This window comes from Mixophyes fleayi, chromosome 7 (assembly GCF_038048845.1).
Source record: "Mixophyes fleayi isolate aMixFle1 chromosome 7, aMixFle1.hap1, whole genome shotgun sequence".
NCBI lineage: Eukaryota > Metazoa > Chordata > Amphibia > Anura > Limnodynastidae > Mixophyes > Mixophyes fleayi.
Window position 1 is genome coordinate 38762457 of NC_134408.1, and position 18330 is coordinate 38780786.

General features: G+C 42.9%; 1 protein-coding gene across 1 annotated transcript in view; it reads left to right on the top strand.

Annotated features, from left to right (window-relative positions):
* DNAH3 (dynein axonemal heavy chain 3) overlaps positions 1–18330 on the top strand; it is a 245542-nt gene that overhangs the window by 85117 nt on the left and 142095 nt on the right. Inside the window, 3 exon segments of the mRNA XM_075179716.1 lie at positions 9556–9709; positions 11870–12014; positions 16544–16755. Coding sequence (XP_075035817.1) covers positions 9556–9709; positions 11870–12014; positions 16544–16755 — 511 coding nt within the window.

Sequence of the window (18330 nt, forward strand, 5' to 3'; positions counted from 1 at the left end):
ATAAAGTAGGGAAAGATCAAGACCCACTTCCTCCTAATGCTGAAGCTGCTGCCACTAGTCATGACATAGACGATGAAATGCCATCAACGTCGTCTTCCAAGCCCGATGCCCAATCTCGTAGTACCGGGCATGTAAAATCCAAAAAGCCCAAGTTAAGAAAAAGTAGCAAAAAGAGAAACTTAAAATCATCTGAGGAGAAACGTAAAGTTGCCAATATGCCATTTACGACACGGAGTGGCAAGGAACGGCTTAGGCCCTGGCCCGTGTTCATGACTAGTGGTTCAGCTTCACCCACGGATCTTAGCCCTCCTCCTCCTCCCCCCCCCTACAAAAAATTGAAGAGAGTTATGCTGTCAGCAACAAAACAGCAAACAACTCTGCCTTCTAAAGAGAAATTATCACAAATCCCCAAGGCGAGTCCAAGGGTGTTGGTGGTTGTCAAGCCTGACCTTCCCATCACTGTACGGGAAGAGGTGGCTCGGGAGGAGGCTATTGATGATGTAGCTGGCACTGTGGAGGAACTTGATGATGAGGATGGTGATGTGGTTATTGTAAATGAGGCACCAGGGGGGGAAACAGCTGATGTCCATGGGATGAAAAAGCCCATCGTCATGCCTGGTCAGAAGACCAAAAAATGCACCTCTTCGGTCTGGAGTTATTTTTATCCAAATCCAGACAACCAATGTATGGCAATATGTAGCTTATGTAAAGCTCAAATAAGCAGGGGTAAGGATCTTGCCCACCTAGGAACATCCTCCCTTATACGTCACCTGAATAACCTTCATAGTTCAGTGGTTAGTTCAGGAACTGGGGCTAGGACCCTCATCGGTACAGGGACACCTAAATCCCGTGGTCCAGTTGGATACACACCAGCAACACCCTCCTCGTCAACTTCCTCCACAATCTCCATCAGATTCAGTCCTGCAGCCCAAGTCAGCAGCCAGACTGAGTCCTCCTCAATACGGGATTCATCCGAGGAATCCTGCAGCGGTACGCCTACTACTGCCACTGCTGCTGTTGCTGCTGTTAGTCGGTCATCTTCCCAGAGGGGAAGTCGTAAGACCGCTAAGTCTTTCACCAAACAATTGACCGTCCAACAGTCGTTTGCCATGACCACCAAATACGATAGTAGTCACCCTATTGCAAAGCGTATAACTGCGGCTGTAACTGCAATGTTGGTGTTAGACGTGCGCCCGGTGTCCGCCATCAGTGGAGTGGGATTTAGAGGGTTGATGGAGGTATTGTGTCCCCGGTACCAAATCCCCTCGAGATTCCACTTCACTAGGCAGGCGATACCAAAAATGTACAGAGAAGTACGATCAAGTGTCCTCAGTGCTCTTAAAAATGCGGTTGTACCCACTGTCCACTTAACCACGGACATGTGGACAAGTGGTTCTGGGCAAACGAAGGACTATATGACTGTGACAGCCCACTGGGTAGATGCATCCCCTTCCGCAGCAACAGCAACAGCTGCATCAGTAGCAGCATCTACAAAATGGCTGCTCATGCAAAGGCAGGCAACATTGTGCATTACAGGCTTTAATAAGAGGCACAACGCTGACAACATATTAGAGAAAATGAGGGAAATTATCTCCCAGTGGCTTACCCCACTTAGACTCTCATGGGGATTTGTGGTGTCAGACAATGCCAGTAACATTGTGCGGGCATTAAATATGGGCAATTTCCAGCACGTCCCATGTTTTGCCCACACCATTAATTTGGTGGTGCAGCATTACCTCAAGAGTGACAGGGGTGTGCAGGAGATGCTTGCGGTGGCCCGCAAAATTGCTGGACACTTTCGGCATTCAGCCAGTGCCTACCGCAGACTAGAGGCACATCAAAAAAGCTTGAACCTGCCCTGCCATCACCTCAAACAAGAGGTTGTGACACGCTGGAACTCCACCCTCTATATGCTGCAGAGGATGGAGGAGCAGCAAAAGGCCATTCAGGCCTACACAGCCACCTACGACATAGGCAAAGGAGTGGGGATGCGCCTGAGTCAAGCGCAGTGGAGACTGATTTCCGTGTTGTGCAAGGTTCTGCAGCCATTTGAACTTGCCATACGAGAAGTCAGTTCCGACACTGCCAGCTTGAGTCAGGTCATTCCCCTGATCAGGCTGTTGCAGAAGCAGCTGGAGAAAGTGAGGGAGGAGCTGGTAAGCCATTGCGATAACAGCAAGCATGTAGCTCTTGTGGATGTAGCCCTTCGTACGCTTTGCCAGGATCCGAGGGTGGTCACTCTTTTAAAGTCAGAGGAATACATTCTGGCCACCGTGCTCGATCCTCGGTTTAAAGCGTATGTTGTGTCTCTGTTTCCGGCGGACACAAGTCTACAGCGGTGCAAAGACCTGCTGGTCAGGAGATTGTCCTCTGAAGAGGACCGTGACATGCCAACAGCTCCACCCTCATTTTCTTCCACATCTATGGCTGCGAGGAAAAAGCTCAGTTTTCCCAAAAGAGGCACTGGCGGGGATGCTGATAACATCTGGTCCGGACTGAAGGACCTGCCAACCATTGCAGACATGTCTACTCTCGCTGCATTGGATGCTGTGACAATAGAAAAAATTGTGGATGATTACTTTGCTGACACCATCCAAGTAGACATGTCAGACAGTCCATATTGTTACTGGCAGGAAAAAAAGGCAGTTTGGAAGCCCCTGTACAAACTGGCTCTATTTTACCTGAGTTGTCCCCCCTCCAGTGTGTACTCGGAAAGAGTTTTTAGTGCAGCGGGGAACCTGGTCAGTGAGCGGCGAAGGAGGTTGCTTCCTCACAACGTTGAAAAAATGATGTTTATAAAAATGAATAATCAATTCCTCAATGAAGTACAGCACTGCCCTCCAGATACTACAGAGGGACCTGTGGTTGTGGAGTCCAGCGGGGACGAATTGATAATGTGTGATGAGGAGGAAGTAGACACTGTAGGGGGAGAGGAATCAGAGGTTGAGGATGAGGACGACATCTTGCCTCAGTAGAGCCTGTTTAGTCTGTACAGGGAGAGATGAATAGCTTTTTTGGTGTGGGGGCCCAAACAAACCAATCATTTCAGTCAAAGTTGTTTGGTAGGCCCTGTCGCTGAAATGATTGGTTTGTTAAAGTGTGCATGTCCTATTTCAACAACATACCTCTCAACTGCAGCTCATCCCTCCTCTGCGGGGATAATGTCTCCTGTGCTCTGACACGTCACTCTGTGTACTCTCAGCCTCAGGATCTGACACTACAGCTACCATGCCTCTTGTAGCAGCCCTCACTCCAGGGCCTCTTCCATGTGCAGTGTCCCCCTCTCTCTTGGGTTCACTATAGTGGCATGGAGTTCTCCCCCTCATCCAGGGCACACATTCCTTGCCCTGGCTCAGTCACCACGCTCAGACTTCCAGGCAATGCTGGGGGAGCCTGGGAGCTTCCACCCCAGGTCCCCAGCTACAACTCTCCTCTCCTGTGTCTTCTCTCTCTTTCTGACACTTTAAAGATCGTGCCTTTAAATGAAAAAGTCAGTCTTCATTGCACGACTATGTGCAAGTGCAACAGGGACATTTTTTTGGGTTTACAAAGTCAAACAATAACACTTCGACCCTGTCTGTCTGGGGTCTCTCAATGACGAATTGTCTGTAGCATGTTTGGAGGAGGTATTGTGGCCCCGGTATCAAATTGGGTACCGGGGCCACCCCACTATGCAGTCCAGATACTTGTTTGGTGGAATTCCGACACGTGGAGGGTTTTTTAATTATATTGTGGCCTCGGTACCAAATTGTGTACCGGGGCCACCACACTACGCAGTCAAGATACTTGTTTGGTGGAATTCAGACCAGTTGAGGGTTTTATTATTATATTGTGTGGACCACTCTATCTATACCACACTACAACTCTATACCACTCTATTTCCTACTTTAATTCTATTTAATTCTATTTCCTACTTTAATTCTATTACTAATTAATTACCATAAAGAGGAACAAAAAAAACCAATTTTACCAAAAGTATAATATGACTTAGACTTACAAACACTACACTTTAAAGATCGTGCCTTTAAATGAAAAAGTCAGTCTTCATTGCACGACTATGTGCAACAGGGACATTTTTTTGGGTTTACAAAGTCAAACAATAACACTTCGACCCTGTCTGTCTGGGGTCTCTCAATGACGAATTGTCTGTACCATGTTTGGAGGAGGTATTGTGGCCCCGGTATCAAATTGGGTACCGGGGCCACCCCACTATGCAGTCCAGATACTTGTTTGGTGGAATTCAGACACGTGGAGGGTTTTTTAATTATATTGTGGCCTCGGTACCAAATTGTGTACCGGGGCCACCACACTACGCAGTCAAGATAGATAGATGCGTATTGCGTATCATAGATAAAGTACATTCAGTGGTGTGGGGCAAATTAAAAAATATTCCAAATGCACTGACATTATCAAAAACAAGAGGTTGTCACACGCTAAAACTCCAACATGTATATGATGGAGAGGATGGAGGAGCAGCCGTATGTGTAGTGTAATGCAGATCTGTTGAAGGTTTTTTATATATTTTATTGTGGTGCCCAGTGCCCACTCCTCTACGCAGTCCAGATACATTTATTGGTGCGAATCATAAAAGTTCAGGGTTTTTAAGATATTGTGGTGACCCACTCCTCTACGCAGTCCAGGTACAATTATTGGTGCGAATCATAAAAGTTCAGGGTTTTTAAGATATTGTGGTGACCCACTCCTCTACGCAGTCCAGGTACAATTATTGGTGCGAATCATAAAAGTTCAGGGTTTTTAAGATATTGTGGTGACCCACTCCTCTACGCAGTCCAGGTACAATTATTGGTGCGAATCATAAAAGTTCAGGGTTTTTAAGATATTGTGGTGACCCACTCCTCTACGCAGTCCAGGTACAATTATTGGTGCGAATCATAAAAGTTCAGGGTTTTTAAGATATTGTGGTGACCCACTCCTCTACGCAGTCCAGGTACAATTATTGGTGCGAATCATAAAAGTTCAGGGTTTTTAAGATATTGTGGTGACCCACTCCTCTACGCAGTCCAGGTACAATTATTGGTGCGAATCATAAAAGTTCAGGGTTTTTAATATATTGTGGTGACCCACTCCTCTACGCAGTCCAGGTACAATTATTGGTGCGAATCATAAAAGTTCAGGGTTTTTAAGATATTGTGGTGACCCACTCCTCTACGCAGTCCAGGTACAATTATTGGTGCGAATCATAAAAGTTCAGGGTTTTTAATATATTGTGGTGACCCACTCCTCTACGCAGTCCAGGTACAATTATTGGTGCGAATCATAAAAGTTCAGGGTTTTTAAGATATTGTGGTGACCCACTCCTCTACGCAGTCCAGGTACAATTATTGGTGCGAATCATAAAAGTTCAGGGTTTTTAAGATATTGTGGTGACCCACTCCTCTACGCAGTCCAGGTACAATTATTTGTGCGAATCATAAAAGTTCAGGGTTTTTAAGATATTGTGGTGACCCACTCCTCTACGCAGTCCAGGTACATTTATTGGTGCGAATCATAAAAGTTCAGGGTTTTTAAGATATTGTGGTGACCCACTCCTCTACGCAGTCCAGGTACATTTATTGGTGCGATTCATAAAAGTTCAGGGTTTTTAATATATATTGTGGTGACCCACTCCTCTACGCAGTCCAGAAAGATACCTTGTTGCAACGTTTTGGACTAATAACTATATTGTGAGGTGTTCACAATACACTGTAAATTAGTGGAAATGCTTGTTATTGAATGTTATTGAGGTTAATAATAGCCTAGGAGTGAAAATAAGCCCAAAAACTTGATTTTTAAACTTTTTATGTTTTTTTCAAAAAAAATCCGAATCCAATACCTTAAATCCGAACCGAGACCTTTCGTCAAGTGTTTTGCGAGACAAATCCGAACCTCAAAAATAACGAAAATCCGGATCCAAAACACAAAACACGAGACCTCAAAAGTCGCCGGTGCACATCCCTAGTGTTAATAGATATGGGTTGACAGACCCTCTAGTGTGCATTATAGACAGACATTAGAAGCCACTGAAGTGTTCTGTGCTATTTTAAAGGTACAACTCTAACTATGTGTCATTGTATAGGGATTGTGCATTTCAGATGACTTTACATATAGGGGCATAATCAATTAGCTTTCCGGGATCGCGCCGGAACGGGCCGCGTAGTCACTCCACGGTACCGCAATAACGTGGATTTTCGTTCGCAGCCCATAGGGTTGCGTACGAAAATCCGCGTTAATGCGGTACCGTATTAACGGCAATACTGCGCAGGATTCGCGGTAACATGCGTTACCACGAACCGGAAAGCTAATTGAATATGCCCCATAGTATTTTACATACAGGCCCAAATTTCCATTTTTGGTAGACCACATTATTGTGCTGTCCTATGCCCATACTCATACCTACATTCAGTACCCGGCATAGGGGTCATGTCATGTCACATGTGGGTGTGACAACCTATGCATCTCCAACTGTTATGGAACATGTACAAACGTATAGTCCCACAACAGCTGGAGAGGAACTGATTGCCTATGCCTGCTGTTGAAAGTAACACTTTCAGGGAGTTACTCACCAATAAATTTCAAATCGGCACCTATCTATAGCTAACTTGTGCTACCAGTACAATAGAACGGCAGTGCATTAAATGCAGCAAGAACATATGGAAAATCGTCAGAACGACAAAATTGAAACGCATCTAAAGCATGCGTTGGTTTTAATGCAATTTACCAGTTTTCCCTGATCATTTGTGTGATCAACTTCTGAAAGTTAATGACGGATGCAGTCACCGTTGCTCTTTTGCATTTTGCAAAACTGTGTAACCAAAGTCATGTATTTTTTTTATTGAAATAATTTGTAAAGTCCAAGTATACATCATTTACACAACATATGAAAGATCTTTTCCAGTTAAAAAAAAACGTCTGACAGTCTTATGTCTAAAGTTTGGAAAATAATGAATTCAAGTGAAATTAGGAGAGAAAAATACGAAAGCGGTCAACTGTCAACGTGAGGTCAGGAGCATCCAAATCAATTGTTACCAAGGATCTATAGCACTTCATATAAGCAGAGCTATGTTTACCATATCAGTATGGAGGAGAGGGATTTAATTTCAGGGCATATGCATGTGAAATTCAGAACGAGACCATATTCATTCCCTACCCTTGGGCTGCCTAAGCTGTAATCATGACCCACAGGCTGAGTCCTATAAGAAACTCACTTGATTCTGATAACATGTTGTACATGTGCATCAGGATACTCTTTGTAAATAGACTATAAAGAATGAAGGGTAATGCTGTGATAATAAACCCAAAAGACGCCATATGAAATGCTCTGTTCACCTGCATATTTAGAATTTCCTAAATCATTAGATTAGTATAGTTTTCCCTATGTCTAGTGTGTCTGCTCCACTCTGAGCTTTGCACTAAACAGCTATTATGGCTTTAGGAAAAATAGATAATGAATGCTGCACGCGGATCTGCAGATGGTTTCTCTATACACTAAACTTGTTAGCTGTGATATTTTAGAAATTCCTCTGTGAACCAAAGCTCTCCAGTGTCAGAAGTGCTGAGATCTTCCTGAGGCAGAGCTAAAGTACCAGCAAGCAATTTAAAAATAAACCGTAGTATTCACAATTTACCTGGAAAGTCTAGTTTTATTCAATGTAGAATTATGTGTGTATATATATGCACTGCAATGCTCTCTGTTTACTAATAGTACAATATGTATGTGCTTTTGTCTGATTTATATTGTTTTCTTTTCAAGAGCAAAGTTAATTATTTAAATCACTTATGCATGGCCCGTGGGCCGCATGAGGACCATAAGTCCATTTTTTGTGGCCCGCAGGAAGCAGAGCAGTTACATAGGGTCCTGGGTCAGACATACAACTGTAATATTTCTGTCCCGTCATCCCTGATCCCTCTGTGGCAGAACGGTTCTACCTCCATAGCCACGTTGAAACCATACTTGCCAACTCTCACGGAATATCCGGGAGTCTCCCAGACTCCCGGGAGATAGGGCAATTCTCCCGATTCCCAACTGGCTGTGGAAAAGTAAAATGAGGGGACGGGGCTTATTGGTGTCATGGACGCGTCATTGCGGCCCCGCCCCCTAGTTTTATTGGTCGAAAAGGGTGGTGACAGCTTTGGGGGCGGGGCTAACAGCACAATTCTTTGAGCCCCGCCCCCACACTCCCACCTGCTCTCCAGACCTCCCGGAACACAAGCTGCCAATGTTGGCAACTATGGTTGAAACCCAGATATTTGATATATTGGAGGTCAGTGTGGCAGTGAATCAGAATGAACTGCACTTTGATTCACTGCCAGACTGTCACTTTACTACTGCGGATCTCAGTCTCACTAGTGAGACTAAGGGGTCTATTATCAATTGGATGAAACCGTATTTACCAAAGCCCCCGGCCGGTGAAGGCTATTACTGGTGCTAGCCTTGGACAGGGGCCTCTGGTGAAGTATGGGGAAGTCTGTTTACCGTATAATGTATTCCTGTCACTATCTCCATCTCAGGATGGAGATATCAGAAACTCCCCAAAGAAAAAAATGTTTTACTATTTAAAAAATGTAAAGAAAGCATTTTAAAAAAACAAGATTATTTTGTTTTTGTTTTCTATTTTTTACCATTTTCTCCCCTAAATTTATTTATTTATTATTATTTATTTTTTTGTAACTACAAAGGTGAGGGGGGAATTGGGTTATAAGGGAAGGATGGGGGAAGAAATGTGTTACTGCAGAGGGGAGGGGGATGTGTTATTACCCAGGTGAGGTGATAATGTGTTACATGCAGGGGGGTGGTAAGAAATGTGTTAGATACGGGATTTCAAACATGTTACGGTGGAGGGGCATAGCTTGCTCCCTTTGTGATGTCACCACACCCCTACATGGAATGGCCACACCCACTTTGGTGATGCACTGCTGTTTTGTGGGGACGCACACATTTCTATATCCACTGGGACTTTTTAACAATGTTGAGAGGTATTGCCTAATTGAGGCATAACTGCAAGAGGTTTTCCTCTTGTAAATTCTACATTTTTATTGTTGCACTTTCAAATGAGCGGAATCTCCAAGTTTGGCCCTTGGACCAAAAAAGGTTGTGCACCCCTGATTTAAAATGTCTACTTAGCATCTGTACAACACATACTGTAAACATACACACATTGCTTCAGCATTCCATAGTATTAAAACAAAAGGACCTTTACAGAAATATTACCTCAGTTGCTCATAATAGGACCAACATACTGATTAGCATTTCATGGATTTAGCTCTCTTATAGAGGCCAGTTATGGCAGGATAATGGTAAGCTGCTGAATGCATTATTGATTTATTATTATCTTTTAACCTTGAGTCAAACCATTTGCATCATAGTTGTATGACTGATTGTTCAGATGATATTCTCTGCGTGCTCCGATCTTTCTCTGAATAATTACATGGCAGGTTCTACTATAAAGCCTAACTATAATACAAACAAGTCAAAATACAAAGCAAATGTAAGTATACTTAGATATTATCTCGTGAACAAAGAAATAATTCATTCATGTAATGATACTTTTTTTGTAGGCGTTTAGAGTTTAATAAAGTGCTCAATGGCTATAATACAGAAATCGAGACTTTTAGAAAACGTGACACGATGACTATGGATGAGATGAAAAATAATGTGGAAAAATTGAAGGAGCTGGACCAGAACGTCAATGCAGCCCTTGTAGAGTTTGAGGTTGGTAAACTGTACTTTAAAGAGAAGTGGGAGCTAAACACTAATGTCATAACATCACATGTAATATATAAATATAAAAAGACAGCTTTGTAAATCTCTATAGAGAGATGTATTTTTTTGCTATAAAAACACACATTGGGGTATATTTGCTAAACTGCGGGTTTGAAAAAGTGGAGATGTTGCCTATAGCAACCAATCAGATTCTAGCTGTCATTTTTTAGAATGCACTATAAATGAAAGCTAGAATCTGATTGGTTGCTATAGGCAACATCTCCACTTTTTCAAACCCGCAGTTTAACCCGACTCTGACACCGCCTCCCCCGCCGCCCTCTCCTATGGTGGCCTCTCCCTTACCCACTCCGCCAGACCTGGTGCCCGCCCAGGCGGGGGGGTGGGCTTCCTCCTATCCTCCACCTATACTTTTCGTGTCATTCCCCCTGAACCCTCCCTCTCCTTCTCCTCCTTTGAAGCCCACTCCATCCGCCTCTTCTACCCCATCCATCTCCGTGTCACTGTCATCTACTGCCCCCCTGCCCCAACCTCCCTCTTCCTTGATAACTTTGCTGCCTGGCTTCCTCACCACCTCTCCTCCGACCTCCCCTCCATCATCGTCGGCGACTTTAACTTCCCCATGGACAATCCCACCGACCCTGCTTCCAGCAAACTGCTCACCCTCTCTTCCTCCCTTGGCCTTACCCAATGGACCTCCTCCCCTACCCACTGCCTTGGTCACTCCCTTGATCTTTTCTTCTCCTACCTATGTAGTCTCTCTGACTTCTCCATCTCTCCCTTTCCTCTATCCGATCACCATCTCCTCTCCTTTTCTCTCTCCTCTTCTCCTGCTCCCCTCCCCCTGCCCAAACCTACTCTGTCCATACGCAACCTCGACGCTCTTAACCCATCCACTCTGTCCTCCTCTCTCGATACCCTCCTTTCTCCCCTTTCCTCCCTGGCCTGCCCCAACCAGGCGGTCTCCCTCTACAATCTAACCCTCACCTCTGCTCTGGATGCGGTCGCCCCTGCCCACTCCGTCCACCCTCGCTGCTCCAAACCCCAACCCTGGCACTCCAAATTTACCCGCTTCCTCCAAAAATGCTCCCATACCGCTGAACGCCACTGGAGAAAATCCCCCTCCCTGGCTGACTTCCTCCACTTTAAATTCATCCTTTCATCCTACAGCTCTGCCCTCTCACTCGCTAAACAATCTTTCTTTAAATCCCTCATCTCGTCCCAATCCTCTAACCCCCGCCACCTCTCCTGGCCCCACCAACTCCTCCCACCCCCTCCTCCCTGACTGCCTCCGACTTCGCCTCCTTTTTCTCCTCTAAAATTGAGGCCATCCGACTTAAAATCTGCTCCTCCTCTCTCTCGTCCTCCCCCCCTCTCCTCCGTCCTCCCCCCTAACCACCTTCCCCTCTACTCCTTCCGCCCCACCACGGGGGCGAGGAAGTCCATTCTCTCATCTTATCCTCTCCCCCCTCTACCTGTTTCCTGGATCCCATTCCCTCCCACCTTCTTCGCTCCCTTTTCCCCACCACCTGCTCCCACCTCGCCCACCTCTTTAATCTTTCCCTCTCCACCGGCATCTTCCCCTTCTCATTCAAACATGCTCTCGTATCCCCCATTCTTAAGAAACCCAATCTTGACCCCACTTCTCCCTCCAACTATCGCCCCATATCTCTCCTCCCCTTTGCCTCCAAAATTCTCGAGAGGCTTGTCTGCAGCCGTCTCTCCTCCTACCTTTCTGAACATTCCCTCCTCAATCCTCTTCAGTCTGGTTTTCTGCCCCCTTCACTCCACTGAAACTGCCCTGGCTAAAGTCACCAATGATCTCCTCTCTGCTAAAGCCAGGGGCCACTTCTCCGTTCTCATCCTCCTCGATCTCTCTGCAGCCTTCGACACTGTCAACCACCCCCTCCTCCTCCACACCCTCCAGTCCTTTGGCCTCTCCGGCTCAGTCTTGTCCTGGTTCACCTCTTACCTTGCTGACCGTTCCTTCTCCGTCACCACCTCTGGGTCTCTCTCCCCCCCGTCCACACAGTGAATGTACTTATGTATACTACCACTTCAGACGTCAAAGTGTTGTTAGCAGATGTTCTTTTTAGCGCTGCTTTTGTCAAGTTTGTCCTCCCAATAAACTAACACTAATTTTTTTTATAGGCTATCAACAAAGAAGAAGAGTTACTTGAATGGGAGAAAAGTCAATTCCCTTTGTTGCAAGAGATAACGGTAAACAAGATACCTTTTGAACAACTCTGGGTAACTGCTTATACTTTCCATTGTAAATCCGAGGAATGGATGAATGGTGAGTCTGTTGCCTTTTTAATGCTTATTGCTGCCTCTGTACTCTGAACATGAGACCTTTTATTAGGAGTAAAAATAGACAATTCTCAATACATTTTATTATTGATTCTGTACCTTGTATTGTAGGACATAATATACTGTCTGGCATCAGATGCTATTAGCTTTAATTGTACACTACAGTCTGTGTTTTCAGCACTCCATCATCCTCATTTACAGACCATACTTCTTTATGCATCCAAGTGCTTCTACTTGTCCACCAAGAACATGTCAAGGCGCACGCCCAAGTAATTACTAACACCCTTGTACAATCGATTTGTACCTTGTTTGGCTCTGTAAAATGTGCACTTTGGAAACCGTAGAATCATCACATCAAAGTCTGACCACCCTCTTCATTCACTCAGTGCTTACGTTTTCCTCTTAGAATACTGCTACGTTTAGCTTTATTTTTAGCTTAAATTAATCATCAGTATGAGGGGACATCAAGTCTTTCTTTTTATAGGTATCCCTTGTGTGTGAGTATTTTTATTACATTACTCAAAGTGTGCCAAAAAAATGTGCTTTTTATCTGAAGCACACTAGGAAGGTGCAAAGTGCATCCCATTGTAAGTATAGGTATGAGGCCCATTGTAAGTATAGGTATGAGACCCATTGTAAGTATAGGTCTGAGACCCATTGTAAGTATAGGTCTGAGACCCATTGTAAGTATAGGTCTGAGACCCATTGTAAGTATAGGTATGAGACCCATTGTAAGTATAGGTATGACGCCCATTGTAAGTATAGGTATGAGACCCATTGTAAGTATAGGTATGAGGCCCATTGTAAGTATAGGTATGAGACCCGGGGCCTGATTCATCTTCGTACCCAATGTGACCGTTTACAGAAATCCCACATAACTTGCACACACGTAGGCCCATACCTTTCCATTTGAATCTGTGTATAAGTAGGCTCTGGCTGTACATTACTTGCTGTATGCAGACAGACAGAGCACACTGCAGGATATGCACATGGCTATGTGCAATATAAAGTCCCGGATGCCAATATAAATACATTTCATCAAATACATTTACAGCTGTTAATGCCGTAATCATTAATAAAAAAATATATAAAAATATAGCTATTTTTTTCATGAAATACAGGATGTTCTTAATGCATACTGTACATAAATGCATTTTTTATAGCTTCTATTGCCTGTTCTGGTTTTCACCCATGTCCGCCGTCACTACCAGTTGTCATTTACACCTGCCTGGTAGCTGGACACTAAGGGATATATTTACTAAACCGGGGGTTAAAAAAAAGTGGAGATGTTGTCTATAGCAACCAATCATATTTTAGTCATCATTTATTTAGTACATGCTACAAAACGATAGCTAGAATCTGATTGGTTGCTATAGGCAACATCTCCAATTTTTCAAACCCTCAGTTTAGTAAATATCCTAAGAGATGCCGGAGCTTGAATCAGACAAATGTGTGTGCTCTAAATCTCAGTACGCGCTTACTGTACATCGCCTTTGTGTGTTATTCCACTTCTGTCCAGAACTAAGTACCTCAACCTCACTTAGCAACTGAGGCTTGTGGTGTAACAAAAGAGCAGTAATTAGCCTTTATGGGCTTGATTCCTTAAGGAAAGTTAAGTAAAAGAATTGAGTAAGTAGTCTCCTGGACAAAACCATGTTACAATGCAAGGGGTGCAAACTAGTTTTCTAATTTGCACATAAGTTAAATACTGTCTGTTTTTCATGTAGCACACAAATATCAACTTTAAATTTTAGTGTACAAATAAGCTATCAAGTATTTGTGTGCTACATGAAAAAACAGTCAGTATTTAACTTATGTGCAAAATAGAAAACGAATTTGCACCCCTTGCATTGTAACATGGTTTTGTTTAGGAGACTACTTACTCAATTTTTTTTTTACTTAACTTCACTTAATGAATCAGGCCCTATATCTCCAGGTCACAGGTCAGACTGCACAAATCCTGCATCACATCATACCACCAACGTCACTTTAATAGTCTCATTGCTATTACCTGTTTAGTGAACTGAGGAGCGTGTGTTATGAAATGGTGTGGAGAGGAACCTGTCCTTAGCCATCTAGCTTATTATGACTGTTCTGGCGGTCAGAGGAATTAAAGACCCTCCAGGCAGTGGGGAAGCTTTAAGAAGCCACTGAATTAAGTCTGTTGTCAACAATTCTTGTTTTACTGAGATGATACTATAATAATCCAGAATAGAAGGTGAACATCACATTTAACATGTGTCTTATTCCCATTGTGCATAAACATCTGATATATAACTGTGTGAAGAGATATTAATACCTAGCAAGCATCTATTATAAGAGGTCTGGCCAAGGACACAAAGGGCAGGTGAGGAGCGGGAATGGCTCAGATAATAAGGAGATCATCTGTCTGTATATTTATCCTGCTTTATTTAAATAAATATTCTAGATTAGTAGACACTGAATGTTAAGGACATTTAATCCTTTACACAATTTAATTCTCTACTGGTAATGAAACATTTGCATAATGATTACTTAACAGCATGAATTCATAGAATTAAATTACAAATAGACTGTTTTATGTTTTGTTTATCCGTATTGCAGATGCACATGCTAATTAAGCCAGGCAGCTGTAGTGCATTATATGGAAATGCACATAAAAGAGTAATTATTACACATTGATTATTCAAAAGTTGGCTCTTTGTATTTAAGGAGAGAAAGCATTATGATATATTTGTTGACTCATTATAGCACAGAGTAAAATCTAAAGTCTTATATTCATTGCTTAGTGATAGGAACATAAGGGTCTGACTCACGAGACTGTTAAATATTTTCAATGTTTAGTCAAAACACAAAAACTTTTTTGCACTCTTGCCCATCCCATCTGTAATATTTATGTACTCAATAAACAGGCTCTTAGCACTTGTGTAGTCTGCCTCATTTTTACATGTCCCAGTGACAGAACGCTTTGCAGTTGTTGGAGGTTGTTTCTGAAGCACAGACAGGAGAGGGCGCTGTGGAACATGCTCCTCAGTTTGTACTGGTGTGTCTGTATTTCCTGCAGAGTTCATGGCTCTATGGTACAAGGTGGTGGTGTATGTGGAGAAGCACAAGTTTGAATGGCAAATGGGAGGAGTTGGGCACAAGTGCACTAAGTTTTATGGAGTAGTGGAAAAAATAGATTTTATTTTTTGGAATAGAGAGGGCTCATTTTTAGCTGTGTGATAGAGTGCATGGCCATTTTCACTCTGCAATAACAGTTGAATGTTGTAATCTGCTCATCTGGCAGAGGTCAGATCTTGTTGTATACTTATATATGGGACTTAGTTTGTAACCTTTTGTACTACAGTGGAAAATCACATTTCTAGTCGCACTTGGTTCAATGTATAAAAAGAAACATTCAAAAGGGCTACATGTTATAAAGACAGCCCCAATATTTCTCTCCTGATTAATTAAAGTAAAAAATTAGGCTAAACTGAGCTATAATATAGTAAACAAAACAAAATAGCGTGTATTTTAAGGAAAGGGGTGGTTCAAAAGTGGTAGGAGGTTAGACTTTGATCTGACGTCTACACCTTTGTTTCTCCTCTCAAACTCCAGTGAGTGAATAGTAAGTGTACACCTTTAACATATGCTGGGCAGAACATTTAAACACACCAGTGCAATGTAATTCACGTTGGGTTTCTAGTGCACTTAGTAAATGATGTGTATTGAAGGTTAGGCACAACTCGTGAGGATTACATTAGTTTCTTTAGACTTCAATTAAACACTAAACAAACCAAAATATTGCCAGATAATTCTAAAATATATCTTTCATATGTTACAAAGCTAATTGACGTGCATCTTCTTAGCATAGTACATTTCTGTTTCCTAGTAAAATCATTTACTACTGTATTTGTATGTTGCCATATTTCATAAAGAGTTTGGGCCCGGGTCATTAAGGAGAGCAAAGCATAAAAGAGGAGTAACTTTGCACCTGGGCAAAACCATGTTGCATTAGAGGGGGCCGGTAAATGTAAAATATGGCGACAGATTTATATTTGGGGTAAGGTATGTCCTAGATCAACTTCAAATTTCAGTGTAAAAATAAAGCTATCAGGTATTTGTGTGCTAAATGAAAAAACAGCCGGTATTTTCCTTACATGCAAAATAATAAACTCATTTGCACCCCTTGCATTGTAAAATGATTTGTCCAGGAACCAACTTTCTCCTTTTTTAGCTTTGTTTTCCTTACTCAGGCCATCTTTGTTCAAATGCTTTGTGGAAACAATCCTTTGGGAGTTGTCTGGTTATCCATTTATCGGTATTATGCAACTTTAATACACAGTTTTCCATTTCTTGTGCACATTCTGCACCATCGCAGGATTGATCCATTGACATAAGAATTCGGTACCGTTGTACCTAATGAAAGAACATTTAATATCAGAGAAGAACGTCAAATGTTGTAAGAAGGGATCATGTTGAAAAATGCCTAAAATCATGAATTTGATGCTGAATAGCAATATTTTCTCTTCTGTGGTCTCTCCCATAAAACAGATTCTTTACAGGACATAAATGCAGAGGATGTCACAGAGGAAGTGGGGAATATGTGGAGAACGATGTACAAGCTGGCTAAGAGTTTTGCTGACTTGGCAGGACCCAAACGAGTATCAGAGAGTGTGAAGTTCAAAATTGAGAAGTTCAAATTGCATCTACCCCTCATTTCTGTCATCTGCAACCGTGGCATGAAGAGCAGACACTGGGAACAGGTGCTGCATTTAGTCTTCATTAAAGCTGTAGATCAATTTCTGCAATACAATTAAATGTAATTGCCTTTATATGCAAAGTCTACTTAGTTCAGCAAGGTTTATGCTCTGATTTTTTTTTTAGAAATGTTCACTAATATATCATATGGTCATACACCATTCTGCACAAAGAGCCTCATTCCTCTGCATATTTACATATTTTAATATCAGAGGGAACTTCAATAAATTTACAGACAGACAATAAAATCAAAAATGGTTTTCTTTTAAATGTGTATAATTTCGGTATAATATCTTTGCAAATTTTATCCCTCTTTTTAAAGACTTGTACGGTAACCACACATTAAAATTTGATTGTTGCTCTTGGATATGCACAAATGGATGGGAATGGTATATGATTGGTTGTGCACCAGAAAAAGCAGCACATGATTGGATCACAACTAATTGCTTGCCATGCTTTCTTCCCATAATCCCCCACATCCCCTTTCAAACCTTCCCCAGGCCAAACTCTTTCAAAGCAAAGAACAGCTTTTAACCCCACCAACTATAGAACACCTTTAAACTTTGGTCCTCACATTAGGCAGCAATGCCTGTAAGTTAGACAGACATGTAAAAGAGTCGTCATGAGTTCAACTGCTTTTCAGAGTCAAGTTATGTTTTGAATTGAAAGAAATGGTCACATGCAGGAGCCAGAACACCAAGCCTCCTAGCAAAATTTAGGTAAGGTTCAGCCGTCCTCTTGAATAGCTTCTATATGGCTTCCTCTACCTACCTGAAGGGATCCTCCACTCTCAACTACCAGTGCTGATATTGAAGTAGCAATGAGCATCTCAGACTCCATATTTCTGCTACATGAGATTGGAGAGATGTGTAGCTGACAGACCTTAAAGAAGAACTATCCTTTTTCTTTCATCCTATCAGGTGCTGCGTGCGGTCTCAGGGACCGCTGTCACACCGGAGCCCCTGCCTAGTATAGAGACCATCAGGTCACTACAGTTAAGAGTATCGGCACTGCCATTATGGACAGAGAGCGCAGGAACTCAGTAAATGGCGCCTGCCATTTGGATGGATTGTACCAAGTCCCCCGCTCTTCAGAGCATGGGGGACTACTTGAGTACACACTTTTGGTGCCATCTTTGTTAGCAAAGAGACATATGTGTAATGGCTTTTTATAGTTAAACATTTAGAAACAGCGCCACAGTTAGCAGGTACCACTACAGAGCCTTCATGAAGGAGGTGGAGAATTGAGCTCCCCCATTCTGGCAGGCTACTTGGACTCTTCCTGAAGCAGGAAGACACACAGGAGACGGAGCGGCTGCAAATACAGACTTGCTGACAGGCTCCTTTCTCTGAGATACGGCGTACTATCTGGAGAGTGTTCTACAGATATAAGTTTGACCATAGGGTCTTGGTCACTTCTTTAAGGGTTCCAGTCCTTCTCCAGTCTGACAATATCATGGTCATGACATATGTCAACTGATTGGGCGGGACCAGGAATGCCAGAAGGCATTAAATTACAGCCTTGGTTCATTGGGTAGACTTCTGTAGCAGCAGTACCACCGAGAAAGGTATCTCTCCACG